At 50.2% G+C, this 23771-nt stretch overlaps 1 protein-coding gene across 6 annotated transcripts; it reads left to right on the top strand.

Annotated features, from left to right (window-relative positions):
* The first annotated feature begins 771 nt into the window (after positions 1-771).
* Positions 772-22096, top strand: SDSL (serine dehydratase like). 6 transcript variants are annotated; one of them, XM_078337395.1, is made up of 9 exons: positions 772-1233; positions 6297-6491; positions 6753-6792; positions 6900-6945; positions 7913-8052; positions 12532-12620; positions 13995-14222; positions 20596-20720; positions 21709-22096. In XM_078337395.1, the coding sequence occupies exons 1-9, from the start codon at positions 1019-1021 to the stop codon at positions 21900-21902; spliced, it is 1272 nt and encodes a 423-aa protein (XP_078193521.1). In that variant the 5' UTR covers positions 772-1018; the 3' UTR covers positions 21903-22096. The 6 variants fall into 6 exon arrangements, with proteins under 6 accessions (XP_078193521.1, XP_054094918.2, XP_078193522.1 ...); XM_054238943.2 differs by lacking the exon at positions 6900-6945 and adding an exon at positions 4050-4162 and having other exon boundaries at positions 772-836; XM_078337396.1 differs by lacking the exon at positions 13995-14222.
* The last annotated feature ends 1675 nt before the right edge of the window (positions 22097-23771 follow it).

Consider the following 23771-nt stretch of genomic DNA (forward strand, 5'->3'; position numbering starts at 1 on the left):
AGGTGCTTCAGACAAAAATATACCTTTCCCACATGACGAATAATAATTGTTTTATTGGCTGGGTGCCAAGATTATGCCAGTAATCCCAGCACTTTGGGAGGCCGACGTGGGGGATCACCTGAGATCAGGAGTTTGAGACCTGCCTGGGCAACATGGTGAAACCCCATCTCTACTAAAAATACAAAAATTAGCTGGGCATGGTGGCAGGTGCCTGTAATCCCAGCTACTCGGGAGGCTGAGGTGGGAGAATTGCTTAAATATGGCAGACAGAGGCTGCACTCAGCCAAGACCGTGCCACTGCAATCCAGCCTGGGCGATGAGTGGAACTCCATCTAAAAAAAAAAAATTGTTTCTTTGTCCCTGTTTTCCCATCTCAGACGTAAGCTGACCCCAACAGGGGTTCAGGGGAAGTGGATGGCATCCGGGACAATCACTGGACCTAAAACGAGAGGATGTGGAGATGCCTGCATCATGGAAGAGCCGGCCAGGGCCTGGGGCAAAGGCTGTCTGCCCCTCGCCGGCTGGGTAGCCTTGGCCAGATAAGTTCCCTTCTCTGAGTTTCAGTTTGCTCATCTGTCAAATGAGACAGGGTGGTCTGTGAGTCATATAGGCAGTGCACGAGTCATAGGCAGTTCACGGGAAGGCAGTGAGGCTTGCTCTCATCCCCTTTCCTCCTCCGTCTTCACCCGGAGCCTTAGGATCTGGAGCTGTGTCTTTAACAAGGGAGGAGGGGCCAAGGTTGCAGGAAGCTGACCAAAGCTGGACAGGGCTGTTTCCCCAGCAGGCTGGAGGGCAGCAGCTGCGGCCACGCTGGTCTGGGACAGTCTGGCAGAGAGGTAAGGGGCCTGGGGCCAGCTGGGGCCTCTGGGGCTCAGCGTGTGCGTCAATGAGAGACTGCTGGAGTTTGGGAGGCTTTGGGCAAAGTCCAAGCTGAGCAGGTAGAAGTGAGAGGGGCCGAGCGTGGTCTAGGCCTTCCCAGGAATGTCGATTGAATTCAGGGTGCCCTGCAGAAGAAGGCATGGTGCTGGGGACCCTGAGGGGCGAGAGTGGGTTCTGCTGCCAGAGGAGCAGGGCTGGGCATTCTGCCAGCCAAGGGGCTCACCTGAGGTGTCCCAGCCTTGGCACCAGGGATTGGGCTGTGGAGTGCCACCCAGGTGGCCTCTGGGGAAAGACTTCAGGAACAAGGGAGGTGGACAGCATTGGTGGGCTTACCTCAACTCAGAGATGTGACAGGTAAGGTCCAGTGACAAAAGTGACTTGGCCAAGGTTGGCATGACTGGGACCTGAGACTAAGCCCCATGATTCCCCCTGGGTTATTCCACACGAGGGAGGACCCAGGTCCCCCATTTCAGCCCCAGTGGCTGCCATACTGGACAAGAGCTGTGTGTCCCCGGGCCAAGACAGCTCAGCCCCAGACCTCAGGTGCCTGATGGGGTCTGGGGTTGATAAGGCTGTTGGCAGCTTGGGGCTTTTTCGTTTAACTGATGCCCACTGTCCTCTTGTGAGTCAATATAAGCAAGAGAGCTGGGGAAGCCTGGAAACTGAGCCAGCAGCATTTGGTTCCTAAAGACAATTGGCAATATATATTAAATGCCTACAGCTTTCATAAGAGTAATGATGATGCTAATATATTGGAGAATGTATAGCATCGTGGTTAATAGCCCAGATGCCGAAGACACTGCCTGGCTGTGAGTTCTGGCTATGCTGTTTCTAATTGTGTGAACTTAGATAAGGTACTTAATCTCTCTGGGCCTCAGGTTCACTGTCTACAAAATGGAGTCAGTGGTGAGTTAATGGCTCACCTGTTGTGGGCCAACAGGTGGCTCATACCTGTTATCCCAGTACTTTGGGAGGCGGAGACAAGAAATTGACCTGAGACAAGAAATTGACAAGAAATTACTCCTGAGGCCAGGAGTAAAAGACCAGCCTGGACCAACTCAGCAAAACTGGGTATCTATAAAAATTTAAAAATCAGCCAGATGCAGTGGTACATGTTTATAGTTCCAGCTACTCAGGAGGCTGAGGTGGGAGGATTGCCTGAGCCTGGGAGTTCAAGGTTACAGTGAGCCATGATCGCACCAATGCACTCCAGCACAGGTGAGAGAGTGAGACACTGTCTCTTAAAAAACCACCAAAAAGCAAGAAAGAGGAAGGATTATGGAGAAGGGGAGTTCATTCTGACAATCCCAGGGTCCCCAGGGGCAAAATCTCGGGATTTTACAAGAAAGGAAGAGGGACCCAATCCCAAGTGGACAGATGCATCAGATCGACCCCTGCCCCCCACCCAGTGGGGTGCCCTTACCAGGCAGGCTCATTGAATCCTCACATGGCACAGTCCTGCCATGCATATGCTCTTCTTGCAGTTTGTTGTGTGTTTGGTAGACAGAGTCTCGCTCTGTTGCCCAGGTTGGAGTGCAGTAGCGTGATCTCGGCTCACTGCAACCTCTGCCTCCTAGATTCAAGCAATTCCCCTGCCTCAGCCCCGCAAGTCGCTGGGACTACAGGTGCGTGGCACCATGTCCAGCTAATTTTTTTGTTTTTTAGTAGAGACAGAGTTTTTCACCATTTTGGCCAGGATGGTCTTGATCTCCTGATCTCGTGATCTGCTGGCCTCAGCCTCCCAAAGTGCTGGGATTACAGACGTGAGCCACCGTGCCTGGCCGGTTTGTTCTCATTTTTCAGTTCTTAGTTTTAATGGTCACCTCCTCTAAGAGGCCTTTTCTGACCTCCATACCCAAAGTAGTTCCCCTTGTTCTTCTCTTTAGGACTCCCTATATGCGTGTTTCCCTCTTAGCAGTTTTCAACATTTCTGATTATTTTGTTTGTCTATGCAGTTATTTGTTAAGCGTCCATCTCCTCATCAGACTATAAGTCAGCTCCAAGGTAGATGTCTATTTTGTCCACAGCAGTATCCCCTGTTGCTAGGTCAGGACCTGCATCTTGTAGGTGCCCAGTAAACATGCTAAAGTAAGGGTGAGCAGGTCAGCATGCTCAAAGCATGACACAAGGTCCAGTGAGATAACGTCTTCAGAGGACTCAGCCAATGACGTATTAGGGAATCAACAAATAATAGATGTTATTCTTTTTTTTTTTTTTTTTTAAGACAGAGTCCCACTCTGTCGCCCAGGCTATAGTACAATGGTGCTATCTCAGCTGACTGCAACCTCTGCCTCCCAGGCTCAAGCGGTTCTCCTGCCCCAGCCTCCCAAGTAGCGGGGACTACAGGCATGCACTGCCAAGCCCGGCTAATTTTTGTATTTTTAGTAGAGATGGGGTTTCACCATGATGGCCAGGCTGGCCTCAAATTCCTGACCTCAAGAGATCCACCCGCCTCAGCCTCCCAAAATGCTGGGATTACAGGCGTGAGCCACCGCACGTGGCTGATGTTATTCTTACTGATTTATACTACAACCTGTGAGTTGGGGACTGTTTTTATCCCCATTTCACAGAAGGGGAAACAGGCACAGAGAGGTTGTGACACTTACTTGGGTCACACAGCCAGGAAGTCAGAGCTGGTTTTTAACTTTTGTTCTGATCAACCCCAAAGCCTGTGCTCTTGGGGTCCGGGGTTGAGCTGAGGCCCAGGCTGGGGTATGCCGCATTTGGGGATGGGTGATGACCCAAGTTGAGAGGTGCCTTGGATGAGACTGGGAAGAGTCGGCTCAGGCTGTGCCCTGCCTGAGGGGGACCTGAGGATTTCCCACCGCTTTCTGACAAGGGCGCGGGATCAAACCCAGGGCCAAGAGACCTCGATCTCTCTGATCTTGGAACCCCAGCCGTGACTTAAAAGTGGACTTAGGTTTGTGAGTGGGCAGGGGAGGTTGGAGCGCTCCCCCTAGCGGCCAATAATGGAATGGTGGAACCGGCCCAACGCTTTTCTGCCTGGGAGAAGAGGGACTGGCTGTATTTGTTTCTTTTTTTCTCTGCTGCTTTTACTCTCTCTCATTTCCTCCCTCTCTTCTTTCCGTCCTTACCCACTGGTCCATTCACTTACAACTCCTTGGCTTAAAACCTCCCAATGGGCTGAGCGCGGTGGCTCATGCCTGTAGTTCCAGCACTTTGGGAGGCCAACGCGGGCAGATCTCTTGAGTTCAGGAGTTTGAGACCAGATTGGCCAACGTGATGAAACCCCGTCTCTACAGAAAATACAAAAATTAACCAGGTATGGTGACGTGCGCCTGTGGTCCCAGCTACTTGGGAGACTGAGGCAGGAGAATCGCTTGAACCCGGAAGGCAGAGGTTGCAGTGAGCCGAGATTGCACCACTGCACTCCAGCCTGGGCGACAGAGCAAGCCTGGGTCCCAAATACCACCACCACCGCCACCATCACCACTTCCTCCTCCTCCTCCTCCTCTTCCTCCTCCTCCTCCTCCTAATGGCTTTGCATTGCAAGTAGAATTTGAATAACTTCCAAACTTCTCTCTATAGGTGGGAAACCCCTGGCGGCAGCCCTGCCCACCTCTCCGCGCTCACCTCCTCCCCAAACTCCCTCTCTCTGCAACAGCAGCACTCCAAGTGCATTCCTCCCTGGAGGCGGTCCTGGCTGCTGTTCTCTGCAGGAATGCTTTTCCTCTTGGCGCCCTTCCTGTCATCCATTTCAAAGTTCCCCTTTCCGGAATATACAGATGGAGAGAGAGTTAAAAGACCCCTCAGCCAATCAAAATGCACGCATCTGATTTGCAACCTGATTCAAAAATGAAAAACCCCAAACCACAACCAACCACAGAATCAGCCACGGATCATATTTAATGGGCTGATTTGAAATGCAAATAATTACCAGATATTTTATGATACGAAGAAATTATATTTTTAGATGTGATCATTTTCTTAAAAATTGTGATTACATTTTCTTAAAAAATTAGCCCCAGTGAGGTATAATTTACATAAAATAAAATTAGCCCACTTTAAACATAGAATTCAATGTGAATTCCATATTCACATCGAAATGAAACCATATGGTTACATATAAAAAAGGAGTTCTTAAGCCAGATGCAGTGGCTCATGCCTGTAATCCCAGCACTTTGGGAGGCTGGGGCAGGAGAATCCCTTGAGTCCAGGAGTTTGAGACCACTCCGGGCAACACAGTGAGACCCTATCTCTACAAAAAGGGACAAAAATTAGCTGGACGTGGTGGTGTGCGCCTGTGGTCCCAGCTACTCCGGAGGCTGAGTTGGGAGGATGGCTTGAGTCTGAGAGATTGAGGCTGCAGAGAGCTGTGATTGCAGTACTGTACTCTAGCCTGAGTGACAGAGTGAGATCCTGTCTCCAACACAGAAGTTCTTTACCTCTAGAGATACATGCTGAAATATTTACAGATGAAATAATATAAAAGAAAAATGTAATCGTAATTAAGGGTAAATAATAATACAGGAAGGAGGAGTAGGCACCCCCAGGGAAGCGAGTTAGACCATGAGCTGATGATTGCTGAAGATGCAGGGGTTTTTTTTTTGTTTGTTTTTGAGACAGAGTCTCACTCTGTCACCCAGGCTGGAGTGCAGTGGCACAACCTTAGCTCACTGCAACCTCCGCATTCCAGGTTCAAGTGATTCTCCTGCCTCAGCCTTCTGAGTAGCTGGAATTACAGGTGCATACTGCCACGCCCAGCTATTTTTTTTGTATTTTTAGTAGAGATGGACTGGCCACGTTGGCCAGGCTGGTCTCGAACTCCTGACTTCAAGTGATCTGCCTGCCTTGGCCTCCCAAAGTGCTAGGATTGTACACGTGAGCCACCGTGCCCAGCCAGCTGAAGGCCTTTATACAGTTCCTAATACTTTTGCTATATTTACGTTTTCCATTACAAACGTTTTTACAAAGTTTTCCTCCCGAGAGATCTTTCCTGACTGTGCTTACTAAAATAACACCTCATACCTTCTGCAAGTCACTCTTGTTTGTAATTCTGCAATTTTTCCTAGTGGGAAGTTTATATGACTCATGGGTCCCCAAACCTGGAAATGCCTGGCACATAGTAGGTGCTCAATAAGTATTTTTTGAATGATGAATGGATTCTCCCACTCCCTCATTCATTCCTCCGCATATATTGGCCACATTTTATATCCCCGGCACTGTGGACAACCACACTTATAGAATGAAAGGACCCCAGGTCAAACTTCTTTGACCAGATGGGAAAACTGAGGCCCAGAGTGGAAAAGATACTTGACAGGGGTCTCACAGCTTGGCAGCTGGATGGGGCCAAGGGCACCTAAGCTAAGGGCTTTCTCCACCTTCCCCTTTCCTGTCCTGGTTAAGGAAGCTCTTGACAGGGACTGCCTGGTGGTGACCTTCATGTCCTCCTGCAGGCTAGCTACCTGGTCTCCAGAATGGACAGGCCTGTGGTGGAACGTGCCAAGCAGGAGCCCTTCCACGTGGTCACGCCTCTGTTGGAGAGCTGGGCACTGTCCCAGGTGGCAGGAGTGCCTGTCTTCCTCAAGTATGAGAATGTGCAGCCCAGCGGCTCCTTCAAGATTCGGGGCATTGGGCATTTTTGCCAGGAGGTGAGGTCGTGTGGGCAGGAGGGGAGAAGTGAACTATATAGGAGGGAGGGAGGAGTGAGGGGTGTGGGCTGGGGATGGATTCAGGCAGGAGGGAAACATGAAGAAATGCAGATGGGAGAATAGAGGTGAGGGCAGGGCTGTGGGCAGGATGAGGGGTAAAGGCGTGTTGGGAGTAGGGTGGGGAGATTCTAACCCCATTCCACATAGGCCTTCATGACACCAGCTTGGGTTAGCCCCTAACCCCATTCCTTCTCTTCCCAGATGGCCAAGAAGGGATGCAGACACCTGGTGTGCTCCTCAGGTGACCCCACCCTTTTTTGTTTCATGGGGGTCCTCAGGGCAGAGGTTGGGGGAGGAGGAGCTAGCTGGAGCCACAGTACATGTTCAGGGCTTGGTCTCCTCTTCCAGGCGCGGTGGCTCAACGCCTGTAATCCCAGCACTTTGGGAGGCTCAGGTGGGTGGATCCCAAGGTCAAGAGATGGAGACCATCCTGGCCAACATGGTGAAACCCTGTGTCTACTAAAATACAAAAATTAGCTGGGCGTGGTGGTGCATGCCTGTAATCCCAGCTACTCCAGAGGCTGAGGCAGGAGAATTGCTTTAACCTGGGAGGCAGAGGTTGCAGTGAGTCGAGATCGCACCACTGCACTCCAGCCTGCAGCCTGGCAACAGAGCAAGCCTCTGTCTCCAAAAAAAAAAAAAAAAAAAAAAAAAAGGCCCCAGCCCCATCAAGGTCGTTGATGAGATGGCTACTGTGTTTCCCAACCTAGCCCTCTCCCATAGTTCAGGACTCACGGTGGCAGCAAGTGCCAGAAACACAATTCATATAGGTTTAAGCTACAGGCTCTGAGAATGGAAAATTCTTGGGATAAGTGGCTTTCAGGAACAGGGGGATCCAGGAGCTCTCCTCTCTGTCTCTCCTTCTCTGGGCTTTGCTTTCCTGTATTTTAGCTTTATTTTTAGGTGGGCGTCATGGTAGCAGATGGCCACCAGGGGGATCCAGGAGCTCTCCTCTCTGTCTCTCCTTCTCTGGGCTTTGCTTTCCTGTATATCAGCTTTATTTTTAGGTGGGCCTCATGGTAGCAGGTGGCCACCAGGAATTCCAGCCTGGCATTCTACCACCCTCCCAACACTAGAGAAAGGGAACACCCCTTGCTAATGCCTTGCCTCAATCCTGGAATTGATCTTTTTTGGTCCTGCTTGGGTGGCATCTTCATCCCTGAACCAGTCGTGGGTTGGGGGTTAGGTTCTCTGATTGGCTCAACCTAGGTCACGTGTCCCCCTCTGGAGTAGAGGAAGGGGTCAGTGGGGCATATGAATGTGGGGGAGGAGTGGCTCTGGAAGGGATATGGAGGGGAGGGGAAGGCATGTCAAAGGCCAGTGCATATCTGCCCACTGCCCCTTTCCTCATTTCTGCACAGGGGGTAATGCGGGCATCGCTGCTGCCTACGCCGCTGGGAAGCTGGGCATCCCTGCCACCATCGTGCTCCCCGAGAACACCTCCTTGCAGGTGGTGCAGAGGCTGCAGGGGGAGGGGGCCAAGGTCCAGCTGACTGGAAAGGTAAGGGCCCCGGGAGGGAAAATCATCTGGAGTGGGCTGTTCCCCTAACACCCCACCACACCCCAAGACATCCTGTCTCCTTTTCCTTTCCGTGAGCTGTGGCTGGGACCCAGTCCTCTCTCAGGATAGCTGAGCTGAGTGGGGAATGAGGTGTGATGGGTGTTGAGGGCTGGGACCTCCCGACTTGCCCCTGCCTACCCTGAGAAGTACCCCCCATGTGTGAACCAAGACAAATGGGAAGCTGGCAATGGACAGGAGACTCTGTCTACTGACATCCTCACCAGCACCTGTTACTGTCCACTTTTAACATTCTTGCTATTAGATAAGACAAGAGATGTCAGTGTCAGTTCCAGTTCTGAGACCGCCCCAGTAGGAATGGTGTCTGCTGAGAAGGATACTGCCGGTTCCCTGTGTTACCAGAGAAGCAGAGACACAAAGTCTTTCTTTCCTTCTGGGAAGAAGGAAAAATTTCATTCAAATAATGGAAAACAGATATTTAAACCTCTCAAAATTAAAATGAAAATCCATACTATGCTACCGCAAAGCTGGTCCCAAATACTTCCTGTATATAGTTTCTTCCCTTCCTTCCCTTCTTCCTTCCCTCCTTCCTTCCTTCCCTCCCTCCCTCCTTCTTTCCTTCCTTCCTTCTTTCCTTCCTCCCTCCCTCCCTCCCTCTCTCTCCCTTCCCCTCCTCTCCCCTCCCCTCCCCTTTCCTCCCCTCCCCTCCCCTCCCCCCCTTTTTTCTCCTTCCTTTCTTCCATTTCTTCATCCATCTAATCATCCTTCCATACATCACCCTTTCTCCCTCCCTCCCTCTCTTCTTCTTTCTGTCCATCTATCCATCCATCCATCCATCCATCCACTCACCCATTCATCCAACAGGTATTCATTGAACACATATTCAGCACCTGCTATGTTAGACATTCTAGAAACAGAGAGAGTAAGACATGGTCTTTACCCTCATACATTTCAGAGTATTATGTGGAGACACACAGGTAACCAGATGATGGTAACAGAGTGCAAAGAGTGTTGCCATGGCGGAAGCACAGGGTACCAAGGAAGTCAGTGAGAGGGCATTTGTTTAGTCAGCAATTGTGGCTTGGTAATGCTGCATAACAAACATCCCCCAAATAGCAGAAGCTTTTGAGAAACATTGTTTTTCATACTTTGGGTCTGTGGGTGGGTTAGGGTGGTTCTGCTTCAGAATTCGGGAAGGAGTGAGGTTTGCAGATGTGCCCTTTGTCTCCCCCAGTCAGTGGCCACCTGGGGCACGTTATTCTCAAGGGAAATGGCAACAGGGATGAGAAGAAACATGTGATGCCTCTTAAGATCTTGGCCCAGAACTGTTACACTGTCAGTTCTGCCACATGCTGTTGGCCAGAGCAAGTCACACAACTGAGACCAACATCAACGGGGAGGGGGCATGTGCTCCACCCACATGAAAGAACAGCAAAAATAAAATAAATAAAAAATAGGGTCGGGCGTGGTGGCTCACGCCTGTAATCCTAGCACTTTGGGAGGCTGAGGTGGGTGGATCACCTGAGGTGAGGAGTTCAAAACCAGCGTGGCCATCATGGTGAAACCCCATCTTAAAAAAAAAATCTGGGTACTGTGGCATGCACCTGTAGTCTCAGCCATTCAGGAGGCTGAGTTGGGAGGATCACTTGAGCCCAGGAGTTTGAGGCCAGCCTGGGCAACATAGTGAGACCATGTCTCTAACAATAATAACAATTAAGCCAATAGAGGGAGGGAGTGGAGAATTGGGCCATGGTCGAACCAATGGGCTGCGCCTTAGATTTGAGAAAAGGGTCCAGGAAAGGCTCCTGTCATGGGTCCCCAGGGCTGGGTATGAAAGGAGAGATCTGAGTCCCCACCACGGAGACAAGGGAGGCCTGATCTGGTTGTGAGCACAGGAAAGGGTGTGAGTGAAGGTGTGGCCCTTGCTGAGCATGTTGCATTCAGGCTGAGCCCAGCATGGAGGGAGGGAGTGAAGGGTGAGGCTGAAGATGGGGAGAGGGGCTCCATCAGGCAGGGCGGCTTGCAGCTGAAGCTAAAGCGTTTCACCTGAGGGCACTAGGGAAGCATGAAAAGAGTCTGAGCAGGGGAGGGACCTGGTTGGATTTTCACTCGGCCTGCTCTGGGGTGATTCAGGAGAGGAGCTGGAGAGGAGGCTGCTTGGTGCGCTACGGGTCAGGGATGTCAGGTACTACACAGTGTCGAATCTATTTTTTTCTTTTTTTTTTTTTTTGAGACGGAGTTTCGCTCTTGTTACCCAGGCTGGAGTGCAATGGCGCGATCTCAGCTCACCACAACCTCCGCCTCCTGGGTTCAGGCAATTCTCCTGCCTCAGCCTCCTGAGTAGCTGGGATTACAGGCGCGCGCCACCATGCCCAGCTAATTTTTTGTATTTTTAGTAGAGACGGGGTTTCACCATGTTGACCAGGATGGTCTTGATCTCTTGACCTTGTGATCCACCTGCCTCGGCCTCCCAAAGTGCTGGGATTACAGGCTTGAGCCACTGTGCCCGGCCAATTTTTTTTATATTTTTAGTAGAGACAGGGTTTCATTATGTTGATCGGGCTGGTCTGGAACTCCTGACCTCAGGTAATCTACCCACCTCGGCCTCCCAAAATGCGTCATTATAGGCATGAGCCACTGTCCCTGGCTGACAGGTATTTCTTTTCTTTTTCTTTTTTCTTTTTGAGATGGAGTCGTGCTATGTCACTAAGCTGGAGTGCAGTGGTGCGATCTTGGCTCACTGCAACCTCTGCCCCCCAGGTTCAAGCAATTCTTCTGGCTCAGTCTCCTGAGTAGTTGGGACTACAGGTGCATGCCACCATTCCAAGCTAATTTTTGTATTTTAGTAGAGACGGGGTTTCACCATGTTGGCCAGGCTGGTCTCAATCTCCTGACCTCGTGATCTGCCCACCTCAGCCTCCCAAAGTGCTGGCATTACAGGCATGAGCCACCATGCCCAGCCGACAGGTATCTTTCAACCTCTGCCACTCTCCCTCTCTCCCCACTGTTGGAGTCCTCAGTGTCTCTTGTTCCCATCTTTGTGCCCATGCGTACCTAGTGTTTAACTCCCAGTTATAAATGAGAATAGGCAGTGTTTGGTTTTCTGTTCTTGAGTTAATGCTCTCAGGATAACGGCCTCCAGCGGCATCCATGTTGCTGCAAAGGACGTGATTTTCTTTTTTATGGCTGCATAGTATTCCATGATGTATATGCACCACATTTTCAGCATCCAATCCACCACTGATGGGCACCGGGGTTGATTCTCTGTCTTGGCTATTGTGAATACTGCCGATGAACATACAAATGCGGATCTTTTTTGTAAAATGGTTTATTTTCCTCTGGGTAGATACTCAGTCATGGGATTGCTGGGTCAAATGGTAATTCTATTTTTAGTTCTTTGAGAAATCTCCAAACTGCTTCCTACAGGGGCCGAACTAATTTTCATTCCTACCAACAGTGTATTTTTTTGGTTTCAACAACTCAGGGGAATGAGGCTCCTCTCTTCAGCCAGATGGGAAATTCTCTGTGGTCAGAGACCATTTCTTTGGCTTCGCTGCTGCTGAAGAGTCCCCATGCCTAGAACTGGGCACAGAGTGGGCACTGCAGAGTCCCTGAGGATGAGCAGGGGCTATTTCTGCCCCCCTGTGACCCTCCGCTCCTCCCTCGGGAGAGGAGGCTGTTGTCTATCATTTAGTTTCTGTATCCGGTTCCTGCTAAGATTCGCTGGCATGGGGTCCCTCTGAAATGCTGTCTTAGTTTGGGTTCCCCCAAAAGTGGTTCCTGAGACAAGGACTGGGGTGCATGCAGTTTATTTGTGAGGTGGCTGCAGGAAGCCTTGGTAGGGAGTGCGGAAATGAGTCAGGGAAGGGAAGAAAGCCTGTAAATGGTGTGGAATGAGCAGGGGACAGGGATCTCTGCCACAGAGGCCAAAGCCAGTGAGAAAAGAAAACCCACCCCTGCTGTGGTTGGCTTGGGTGCATCAGGCTCAGGGCTAGCTGGATGCACGATCTCTCTGGCTGCTTGAACTCAGCTAGCAGGTCATCAGCTGGGCCATTGCTGATTTTCACCAACACACGCTAAGGTGACCACATTGATATCTGGGGTTTGATTTTAGGGGCTTCTCCCCTACTGATCAGCTAGAAGCGGGCACCACATGGCTGACCTTGGAGCTGACCCTGCTTCCGGCCTCCCTGGCTGGCTTGGCCTGGCCTGGTTTTCATGGTGGGGAAGCAGGACGAGTCTCTTCAGTATTGTGGAAAGCACATGGCATCTGTTTGTCCCCCTGGAAGCGCTTGTCTGTGTCTCAGGAGGCCTCTGGGCCCACACTAGGTCTGGTCTCATCCCCAGGGGTATCCCCAGACTATTGGATCATGGGGCCACCAAGGTGAGCCTGGACCTCTGCTCTGGCCTCCACAGCAGTCCCACTCCTGGCTCTTCTGAGGGTCCTTGATTTCTCTGTAGGTCTGGGACGAGGCTAATCTGAGGGCACAAGAGTTAGCCAAGAGAGACGGCTGGGTGAATGTCCCCCCATTTGACCATCCCCTAATATGGTAAGTCTGATGCCCTTCTCTCCAGGGAGTCCAGAGCTGGGAGACCCTTACTGAGTCAGGGTCCTCCCATTGGACAGAAGGAGAAACTGAGGTTCAGAGGGGAGAATAAGCTTCAAAGCCAGGCAGACATGGGTTCAGATCCCACTTATGCCTCTTGTGAATTGTGGGACTTTGTGCAAAGCACCCAGCATCCTGTGCCTCAGTTTCTTTTATTCTTTTATTTTTTTATTTTTTGAGACGGAGTCTCGCTCTGTTGCCCAGGATGGAGTGCAGTGGTGTAATCTTAGCTCACTGCAACTTCTGCCTCTTGGGTTCGAGTGATTCTCCTGCCTCAGCCTCCCGAGTAGCTGGGATTACAGGTGTGCACCACCATGCCAGGCCAATCTTTTGTATTTTTAGTGGAGATGGGGTTTCACCATGCTGGCCAGGCCTCCCAAGGTGCAGGCATCCTGTTCCTCAGTTTCCGTGTATGTGGAAGTGATAGTACCAAGTCTCCTTTACCAAACGTGTGCTTTGAGACTGGTCACCAGGCTCGTGGCTCCTCCTGAACCGTTCCGTTTACCCTCCCCACGGCCCTAGAGGTGGGTGCTGTTATCTGCATTTCATAAGTGAGGAAACTGAGGCACAGCGAGGCCGAACGACGTGTCCAAGATTACACAGCTAAGAATGTGGCAGAGACAGAGAGCCACAGGGCCGGGACTTGAGTCAGTTTGGTCCCAAGTGATATACTGTCCCCTCTTAACCACACATTGCCATTGCCTCTTTGCAAAGTTGGGGAGGGGACTAAAGGGGGTATATCCAAGAGAGGGCCTGGGAGGTTGGTGGAGGTGGAAGGGATGCACGAACATGATAACGAAAACGAACGAGTCCCGTGCGCGGTGGCTCCGGCCTCACGCCAGGGTGTAATCCCAGCACTTTGGGAGGCCGAGGCACATGGATCACCTGAGGTCAGGAGCTTCAGAACATCCTGGCCGACATGGTGAAACCTCGTCTCTACTAAAAATACAAAAATTAGCTGGGTGTGGTGGTGCGTGCCTGTAGTCCCAGCTACTCCGGAGACTGAGGCAGGAGAATCACTTGAACTCGGGAAGTGGAGGTTGCAGTGAGCCGAGACTGGGCCACTGCACTGCAGCCTGGGTGACAGAGTGAGACTCTGTATCCAAAGAAATAAAAATAAAGAGAATGAATGAAGCTGAATGGAGTAACTGTTGCAGGACTTCCTCTCCCTTTGCTGTGGATGGGATGGGATGGTGGGGAGGGGGTTTATATATATGTGGGGCAGGGAACCCACCCCTGGTAAATACCCCCACCCCAGGAGCCTTTGGGGCTGGGGTCCTCCCTCACTCTGCTTCTCTCTCTCACCCACCTCCCCAGGGAAGGCCACGCCAGCCTGGTGCGGGAGCTGAAGGCAGTGCTGGGGACCCCACCAGGTGCCCTGGTGCTGGCAGTTGGGGGCGGAGGCCTCCTGGCTGGGGTGGTGGCTGGCTTGCTGGAGGTGGGCTGGCAGCATGTGCCCATCATTGCCATGGAGACCCATGGGGCACACTGCTTCAATGCGGCCATCAAGGCTGGCAAGGTGGTCACATTGCCAGGCATTACCAGGTGGGTAAAGGCTGGGGACATTTGCGGGGGGGCTGGAGGGTGGGGTTGCCACCACCCTAAGGCCTTCCAGTCCCAGCCAGTAGAGACAGGGGACACCCAAAATGCTGTCCTCGGTCCTGGGACTCCAACCACAGTAATGTGGACCTAAGGTAGAAGGCAGTGCTGAAAAAGAAGATGAGGAATATGTTCGTTTAAACCTCATCAATTCATAAAACAAGCTTTCATTGACTTATCATTGCAAAAGCCATCTACCTATGTTGCAGAAAAGTTAGAAAATGTATGCCAGGTGAGGCGGCTTATGCCTGTAATCCCAGCACTTTGGGAGGCTGAGGTGGGTGGGTCACCTGAGGTCAGGAGTTTGAGACCATCTTGGCCAACATATAGTGAAACCCCATCTCTACTAAAAATATGAACATTACCCGGGAGTGGTGGTACACACCTGTAGTCCCAGCTACTTGGGAGGCTGAGATAGGAGGATTGCTTGAGCCCAGGAGTTGGAGGCTGTAGTGTGCTCTGATGGTGCCTGTGAATAGCCACTGCACTCCAGCCTGGAAAACCTAGCAAGACCCTGTCCTCCTCCATACCCCAAAAAGCCAAGAAATTTTATAAAGAACATGATCATTGAATTTAGGACCTACCCTCATCCAGTATGACTTCACCTTAATTTAACTAATTACATCCGCAGAGACTCTATTTCCAAGTAAGGTCACATTTCAAGGTTCTGGGTGGGTTTTTTTTTTTTTTTTCGAGATGGAGTCTCACTCTGTTTTCCAGGTTGGAGTGCAGTGGTATGACCTCGCCTCACTGCAACCTCTGCCTCTTGGGTTCAAGTGATTCTCCTGCCTCAGCCTCCCAAATAGTTGGGATTACAGGCATATGCCACTATGCCTGGCTAACTTTGTATTTTTAGTAGACACAGGGTTTCACCGTGTTGGCCAGGCTGGTGTTGAACTCCTGACCTCAAGTGATCCACCTGCCTTGGCCTCCCAGAGTGTTGGGATTACAGGCGTTGAGCCACCGCACGTGGCCTGGTTGTGCACTTTGGAAGGAGCTGTGATTCAACCCAGTACAGATACAATCTCTGCCTGGATTCTGTAAAACACCCATTGGACACTGGTACCCAGGATGTAATGGGGTATGACAGCAAGGTATGCGAAATCAAGACAGTCTGAAGTTAGCTCCTTAAGCATCTACTGTGTGCAAGGCTCTAGGTGGCCAATGAGCCACCTATCAAGAAAATGATACCTGGACACAAGTCTCCTTGTCTTTCCAGTACCACCTCCAGTCTTTCTTGGGCTGCATCTGCCTTCCAGCCTTGCTGTGCTATCTTAGCCTGGAAATTCTTTAAAAAAAAATTTTTTTTTTTTTTTTTTTTTTTTTTTTGGGTAGAGTTGGGGCATTACTGTGTTGCCCAGGCTGGTCTCGAGTTCCTGGGCTCAAGTGATCCTCCTGCCTCAGCCTCTCAAAGGGCTGGGATTACAGGCATGAGCCACTGTGCCCTGCCTGCCTGGAAATCATTTGTACTGTCTTACTTCTGAACCATTGCTTGTCCTGCCCCTGCCACCTGGATGCCAGTCCTGCTCACCCTGAGGAAATCTTCTTAGACTGCTTAGGCAGCTATATCCCAGCTGGGAGACCCTCAGGGCACTGTGTTGTATCTGTGTCACTCTTTGCTGTGTCTTGGTTTGGGTTACTGGCTGGAGTGGAGGAGTCAGAGGGTAAGGACTGGCTGATTTAGCTCTGATCCTTGATACCCATCCCCGAGCCTGGCACAGCAGAAGCACTAAGGGAAGCTCATGGATTATGATGTCTGTAGATGACACCAACATCCATCCAGGTGCTCTGACTGGGCACCTGAGTATCACACAGGCTACCCCTGCTCCATCGAGTTCCATCCATCCTACTTCTTCTTCTTATTTTTTTTTTGAGATGGAGTTTTGCTCTTGTTACCCAGGCTGGAGTGCAATGGCACTATCTCGGCTCACTGCAACCTCCGCCTCCTGGGTTCAGGCAATTCTCCTGCCTCAGCCTCCTGAGTAGCTGGGATTACAGGCACGCGCCACCATGCCCAGCTAATTTTTTGTATTTTTAGTAGAGACGGGGTTTCACCATGTTGACCAGGATGGTCTTGATCTCTTGACCTCATGATCCACCCGCCTTGGCCTCCCAAAGTGCTGGGATTACAGGCGTGAGCCACTGCGCCCGGCCCCATCCTACTTCTTGAATCCAGCTCCCTTCCAGCCTTCATTTCCCTAGATGGGTGTAACAGCTCTCCCCAGCCCCTGTGCCACCCCCGTTGCCTTTTTAAAAAAATGGATAACACCTCTATTGAGATCTGTTTCATGTGCCATTTGATTTACTTATTTAATGTGTATGATTCCAGGCCAGTGTGGTGGCTCACACCTGTAATCCCAGCACTTAGGGAGGCTAAGGCAGGTGGATCACTTGAGATCAGGAGTTCAGACCAGCCTGGCCAACATGGCAAAACCTCATGGTACTAAAAAATACAAAAATTAGCCAGGCATGGTGACGTGCACCTGTAGTCCCAGCTACTCAGGAGGCTGAGGCAGGAGAACTGCTTGAACTCAGGAGGTGGAGGTTGCAGTGAGCTGAGATCAAGCTACTGCACTCCAGCCTGGGTAACAGAGTAAGACCCTGTCTCAAAAATAAATAAATAAATAAATAGGGCCGGGCGCGGTGGCTCAAGCCTGTAATCCTAGCACTTTGGGAGGCCAAGGCGGGTGGATCACGAGATCAACAGATCGAGACCATCCTGGTCAACATGGTGAAACCCCGTCTCTACTAAAAATACAAAAAATTAGCTGGGCATGGTGGCGCATGCCTGTAATCCCAGCTACTCGGGAGGCTGAGGCAGGAGAATTGCCTGAACCCAGGAGGCGGAGGTTGCGGTGAGCTGAGATCGTGCCATTGCACTCCAGCCTGGGTAACAAGAGCGAAACTCTGTCTAAAAAAAAAAAATAAAATAAAATAAATAAATAAATAAATAAATAAAAAGGTGTACTATTCAATGGTTTTAGTAGATTCACAGAGTTATGCAACCATCATCACAATCAATTTTAGAACATTTTTATCGCCTCCAGAAGAAACTCCACACCCTTTGGCCATCACCCACCATATTCCTTATTCCTCCACCCCAGCCCCAGGCAAATACTACTTTACTTTATGTCTCCACTGATTTGCCTATTATGGACTTTTTTTTTTTTTTTTTTTTTCCTTCCTTCCTTCCTTCCTTCCTTCCTTCCTTCCTTCCTTCCTTCCTCCCTCCCTCCCTCCCACCCTCCCTCCCTCCCTTGCTCCCTTGCTCCCTCCTTCTCTCCCTCCCTTCCTTCCTTCTTTCTTCTCTTCTTTCTTTCTTTTCTTATCTTTCTTTTGAGTCTGGCTCTGTTGCCCAGGCTAGAGTGCAGTGGTGTGATCTCAGCTCACTGCAGCCTCCGCTTCCTGGGTTCAAAGGGTCGGGATTACAGGCCTGAGGCACTGTGCCTGGCCTGCCTGGAAATCCTTTGTACCATCTTACCTCTGAGCTGTTGCTTGTCCTGCCCCTGCCACCTGGACTGCCAGCCCTGCTCACCCTGAGGACATCCTCTTAGACTGGCTGAGCATTTCTTTTAGTAGAGACAGGGTTTTGCCATGTTGATCAGGCTGATCTTGAACGCCTGACCTCAGGTGATCCACCCGCCTTGGCTTCTCGAAGTGCTGGGATTATAGGCATGAGCCACTACGCCCAGCCTATTCTGGACATTTCACATGAATGGAATCATACACCACGTGGTCTTTTGTGTCTGGCTTCTCTCACTTACCGTCGTGTTTTCAAGGTTCAGCCACATCGTAGCGTGTAGATGCTTCATTCCTTTTTATGGGCAAATACTATTTTACTGTATGAATACATCAACTTTGTCCAAACATTTGGATTCTTTCCACTTTTTGGCTATAGTGAATAGTGCTGTTATGAACATTCGCTTACACATTTTTGTGGCTGTGTTTTCATTTCTCTTGGGTCTATGCCTAGGGAGGAAATTGTTGGTACCTTTGTTGCCTTTGAGTCCTTCGCTGTCCCCCAGCAGGCAGTGTGTCCTTCCGCCATTGCTAATGCACAGAACGTTTTCTTCGTCCACTTAAACCCATCCATGCCTCTCCCAAGCTCTCAGGCTAAAATACAGACCACTCCCCCAACCACCAGCCTGTTCTCCAGTTCCTTGAATGGGTAATGCTTTTCCTACCTCTAAGCCTGTGCACAGGCTGTTTCCTCTTCATAGCACACTGTTCCCCACTGCCCCATTCTTCTCCAGCTCCTGGCCTCAAGCGATCCTCCCACCTGGGCCTCCCACAGTGCTGGGGTCACAGGCATGAGCCACCACCCCGGGCCACCACCCCCAGCCCCCACTCTACTCTCCTTTGGGCTGGTTTCTCCTTGTCTCTCACGTCTCAGGCCCTCCCCACAACACTCCCGCTGGGGAGATGCCCCTTCTGATGTTCTCCTTCACAGCAGCTCACCACAGTGTGCATCTATTGACTGGTTCTTGTGCTTGCTTATTCCTCGCCATCTCTCCCACAAGTCTGTGCTCTTAATTACAGCAGCAGTACTAGGAACTGCAACTGACACTTCCATCAAATTCACTAAGCCTCAGCCTTGTTCTAAGCACTTTAAATATTTTAACCCACTTGGCTGGATGCGGTGGCTCACACCTGTAATCCCAGTGCTTTGAGAGGCTCAGGCAGGCGGATCACCTGAGGTCAGGAGTTTGAGACCAGCCTGGCCAACATGGTGAAACCCCGTCTCTACTAAAAATACAAAAATTAGCCAGATGTGGTAGTGCATGCCTGTAATCCCAGCTACTCAGAAGTCTGAGGCAGGAGAATCGCTTGAACTGGGGAGGTGGAGGTTGCAGTGAGCCAAGATGGCGCCATTGCACCCAGCTTGGGGCACACAGCGAGACTCCATCTCAAAAGAAAAACAAAAAACAAAAAAACAACTCAATCCCCATGATAATCTCATGAACCCCAGTTTTCAGTTGAAGAAACAAAGGTTCAGAAAGGTGAAGTGACTTTCCCATGGTCACACAGCTGGTATGGGGCCAAGTTTCAAAACCAGGCAGCCAGGCTGCAGAATCTGTGTTCTGGGCCACTCTAGGGTCTGAGGCTTTCCCAAGGCTCTCCTGGGCCTGAAACACATGGCCCAGCTCATAGCAGGTACCAGCATGTAGTGATCCCAAGCACAGAGGCAAAGACCATGAATCCTGGAGCCAAACTGCCTGGACTTAAATCTACCTTCTGCTACTGTGTGTCCTTCAGCTAGTTACTTAACCTCTCTGAGCTTCTGTTCCCTCTCCTGTAAAATGGAGCTAATATGTTTCTAACTCAAAGGGTGGTTGAGAAGATTAAAACAATATCCATACATCCAGCACATTGTACACATTTAATAAATATTAGCTATTGGCCTGGTGTGGTGGCTCATGCCTGTAATCCTGACACTTTGGGAGGTTGAGGTGGGAGGCTAACGTGAGCCCAGGAGCTCAAGGCTACAGGGAGCTAACAGGACACCACTGCCTGGGTGTAGCAAGACCATGTCTCAAAACAAAAGTATATATTTAGGTGGGGCGCAGCGGCTCATGCCTGTAATCCCAGGACTTTGAGAGACCAAGGCAGAAGGATCGCTTGAGCTCAGGAATTCGAGAGCAGCCTGGGCAATATAGTAAGACACCTTCCACTACTAAAAATGGAATGTAAAAGAAAAAAATGTATTTATATTATAGACATGATTAATGAATAAAATGAAAAAAATTCCTTTCTGTGCTTGGCTTTCTGGGGTCTGTGCAAGGAATGGCTCAATCAGGATTGCAGAGTCAGAGGCACTGATGCACATTGAGTACTTTATTGATTGATTGATTGATTTTTGAGAAGGAGTCTTGCTCTGTCACTCAGGCTGGAGTGCAGTGGCTTGATCTCGGTTCATCACAACCCCTGCCTCCCGCATTCAAGTGAGTCTCCTGCCTCAGCCTCCTGAGTAGCTGGGATTACAAGTGCGCACCACCATGCCTGGCTAAATTTTATATTTTTAGCAGAGGAGGGGTTTCACCATGTTGGTCAGGCTGGTCTCGAACTTCTGACCTTGTGAACCGCCCACCTCGGCCTCCCAAAGTGGTGGGATTACAGGTGTGAGCCACCGTGCCCGGCCACATTTAGTATTATTCATTCGATGGACACGCGTTTTTTGAGCACCTCCTCTGTGCCTTTTAAGACTGAGCTCCAACCAGCCCATTGCAGGATGGGGTTGTGGCTGGGGCTGGGGAGACCTGGTTCACCAGCTCTTCCCTGATCCCCTGGTCTCCCTGCCCCACTCTGCTCTATCCTGCAGCGTGGCCAAGTGCCTGGGTGCCAAGACAGTGGCCGCGCGGGCCCTGGAGTGCACGCGGGTATGCGAGATCCACTCCGAAGTGGTGGAGGATGCTGAGGCTGTGAGCGCTGTACAGCAGTTCCTGGGTGAGTGAACACCGTCCCCCACCTGGGCTTGGAGATCACAAAGTCCCTGCATCCTCTAGCAGGTGTGTGTTCGCTCTTGTCTGTATCCTCAGCACCAGGTGCTGGCTAGGTGTGCACTTACTATGCACTAAGTGCACTTTGAGTAGATGGAAGTGGGTGGGGGTAAAGGATGTGTCCTGCTGTCTCTAGCCCCCAGAATTTTATACATGCTCCTCCTCTCTCTGGCCCTGTCCCTTTTGGTTTTATGTGACTAAGGGCTACTCAGCCACCATGGCACCTCCTCCAGGAAGCCTCCCCTGATCTCCCACCCTACCCTGCCTAGGTTGGGGACCTCCAATGCACCAATCCCTGTGTTCATAACTTCCTGGTTTTTATCCATTTACATCATAGATTGTGAGCCCCATGAGGGCTTGTGTGTTTCAGTCACCGATGTATCCCTAGGGCTTTCTTGGCACAGGGCATGGCAGGTTGTAGGCACTCAGATGTTTGTTGACTGAAGGGATGAATGTATGAGTGAGTTGAAAGGTGGATAATGGATAAATGGACAGTGGATGGAAGGACGGATGGATGATGAAGTGATGGATTGATGAATGGAATATAAATAGATGGATGGACAGGCACATTGATTAATGAACATGTTGACGGATAGACAGACAGTCAAATGATGGATAGAGGAATGGATAGATGGTTATGAATGGGTGGATGGATGGGTATGTTGATGGATGGGTACACTGATGGATGGACAGATAGTCTAATGAGGGATAGAGAAATAGATGGATGGATAGAGAGATAAAAGGTGGGTGGGTGGAGGGGTAGGAGGCCAGGCTGATGGATGGGGAGAGAGTGAGACAAGTGATGGATTGCCAGCCGAGCAGATGAATGGCTGGCTGGCTGGAGAGATGGCTGCAAGGGTCTGCAGTGCTCAGGACCCGCTGAGCACTGACTGTTCTTCCCTTTGCCTCCTCTCCCATCCCCCTGGTCCCGGCAGATGACGAGCGTGTGCTGGTGGAGCCTGCCTGTGGGGCAGCCTTAGCAGCCATCTACTCAGGTCTCCTCAGGAGGCTCCAGGCTGAGGGTTGCCTGCCCCCTTCCCTGACTTCAGTTGTGGTCATCGTGTGTGGAGGTAACAACATCAATAGCCAAGAGCTACAGGCTCTGAAAACCCAGCTGGGTCAGGTCTGAGGGCCCAGCCTAGAAGAGCCTGAGAGGTACATGGAGACTCCTGTGGCTGAATGAGTGGGGCTCAGTGCTGGTGGGTGGCAGTGGAAGCTGCCCTGTGCATCTGTGCTGGGTGCCTCCCGAAGGAATCCCTCCCGGACTGCCCCTTTTGGCTCCCTGACAACTCCAGCCAATAAACACTTTCTGAGTTGAGTTTGTAACTGCTGTGGATCCGATCTTTCCAGTTCCATGAGCTCACAGGAGACAACCCACAATCCTGTTGCCAATTCTGTGTTAAAGTGACTCCAAGCCCCATCTTAGGCAACAAAACCAAGGCTTGAAAACCTCAGTCTCTAAAGGAATCCAACCATTCTGAGATCTTAAATGAGCTTCCTTTACCTGGAGGACCAGCCCAGGTTGACCGGGTCAGGAAAGAGAGGGAGATGTTCTGTCAGTTCTCAGGCCTGGGAGGAGAGGAAAATATCACCTGTCTTCATCCAGTGCTTGTTATGTACCAGAAACTCTTTCTACTCATTGTCTAATGTTCACAAAGGTACTAGAAAGTAAAAACCACTATTACCATCCCTGTGTTACAGATGCAGAAACTGAGACTTGGGATGTTTACATAACTTGCCCAAGATCACATAGTTAGCATATGGGATCACTTGTCTCCCTCCATCCATCAACCTGATCACCTATCCCTCTACCCATCCATCTTTTATCTCTCTATCCATCCATCCATCCATTCCTGTATCCATCATTAAAGTGTCTGTCCATCCATCAGTGTATTCATCCATCCACTTATCCATCCATTCGTCTATCCATAATCCATTCATCCATAATTCATCCATCTATTCATAAGCCATCCACTCATCCATCAATTCATCTATCTATCCTTAGACTGTCTGTCCACCCATGCATCCATCCACCCATTCCTCTATCCATCATTAGACTGTCCATCCATCAGTGTATCCATCCATCCGCATATCCATCCATTTGTCTATAAACCATCCATTCACCCATCCATAATCCATTCATTCATCTACCAATCCATCCATCCACCCCTATCCATCATTAGACTGTCTGTCCATCCATCAGTGTATCCATCTATCCACATACCCATCCATTCATCTATAATCCATCTATCCATCTATAATCCATTCATTCATTAATTCCTCTACCTATCATTGTACCAATACATCAACATATCCATCCATCCATAATACATTTATTCATCTACAATCCATCCATCCACCCTTCTATCCACCATTAGACTGTCCATCCATCAGTGTATCATCCATCCACATATCCATCCATTTATCTATAATATATCTATCCACATCCATCCATTCATCTCTAATCCATCCATCCATCCATGCATCCATTCACCCATTCCTCTATCCAACATTAGACTTTCTGTCCATCTGTCAGTGTATCCATCCATCCATCCATGCATCCATTCATCTATAATCCATTCATCCATCTGTAATCCATTCATTCATCAGTTCCTCTATCATTGTATCAATCCATCAACATATTCATCCATCTATCTATAATCCATCCATCCATTCACACATTAACATATTCATTCCTCTAGCCATCATTAGACCATCTGTGCATCCATCAATCGACATATCCATTTATCCAGATTCAAACTGATTTTCAGGGTCACTCTCTATTGCTTCAATCTGAACTATCTGCGTGGGGGTGGGTGGTGGTGGAATACTGAAGAAAGGGAAGGGAAGGGTAGCTCGATCTGGACACGCCTGTGGGTCACAGAGAGAGGCAGGTTGTATGCTTGGAATTGGGTACCTCTAGCTTCTGGGAAGTCTCTCTTAGGAAGCGGGATGGAAAGTTGCACTCCTCCGAGCCACAGGGGGGCAGCAAAGTGTC

Source organism: Callithrix jacchus, chromosome 9 (assembly GCF_049354715.1).
Source record: "Callithrix jacchus isolate 240 chromosome 9, calJac240_pri, whole genome shotgun sequence".
In the NCBI taxonomy this organism is placed as follows: Eukaryota; Metazoa; Chordata; class Mammalia; order Primates; family Cebidae; genus Callithrix; species Callithrix jacchus.

Excerpts from the sequence above, each read along its gene's own strand:
- SDSL (XM_078337395.1), top strand. The coding sequence starts at position 1,019 with ATGGTGCTGGGGACCCTGAGGGGCGAGAGTGGGTTCTGCTGCCAGAGG. Across the intron at positions 6,946-7,912 it reads CAGCACTTTGGGAGGCTCAG|GGGGTAATGCGGGCATCGCT; the intron begins GTGGGTGGATCC and ends ATTTCTGCACAG. Across the intron at positions 20,721-21,708 it reads CGCTGTACAGCAGTTCCTGG|ATGACGAGCGTGTGCTGGTG; the intron begins GTGAGTGAACAC and ends TGGTCCCGGCAG.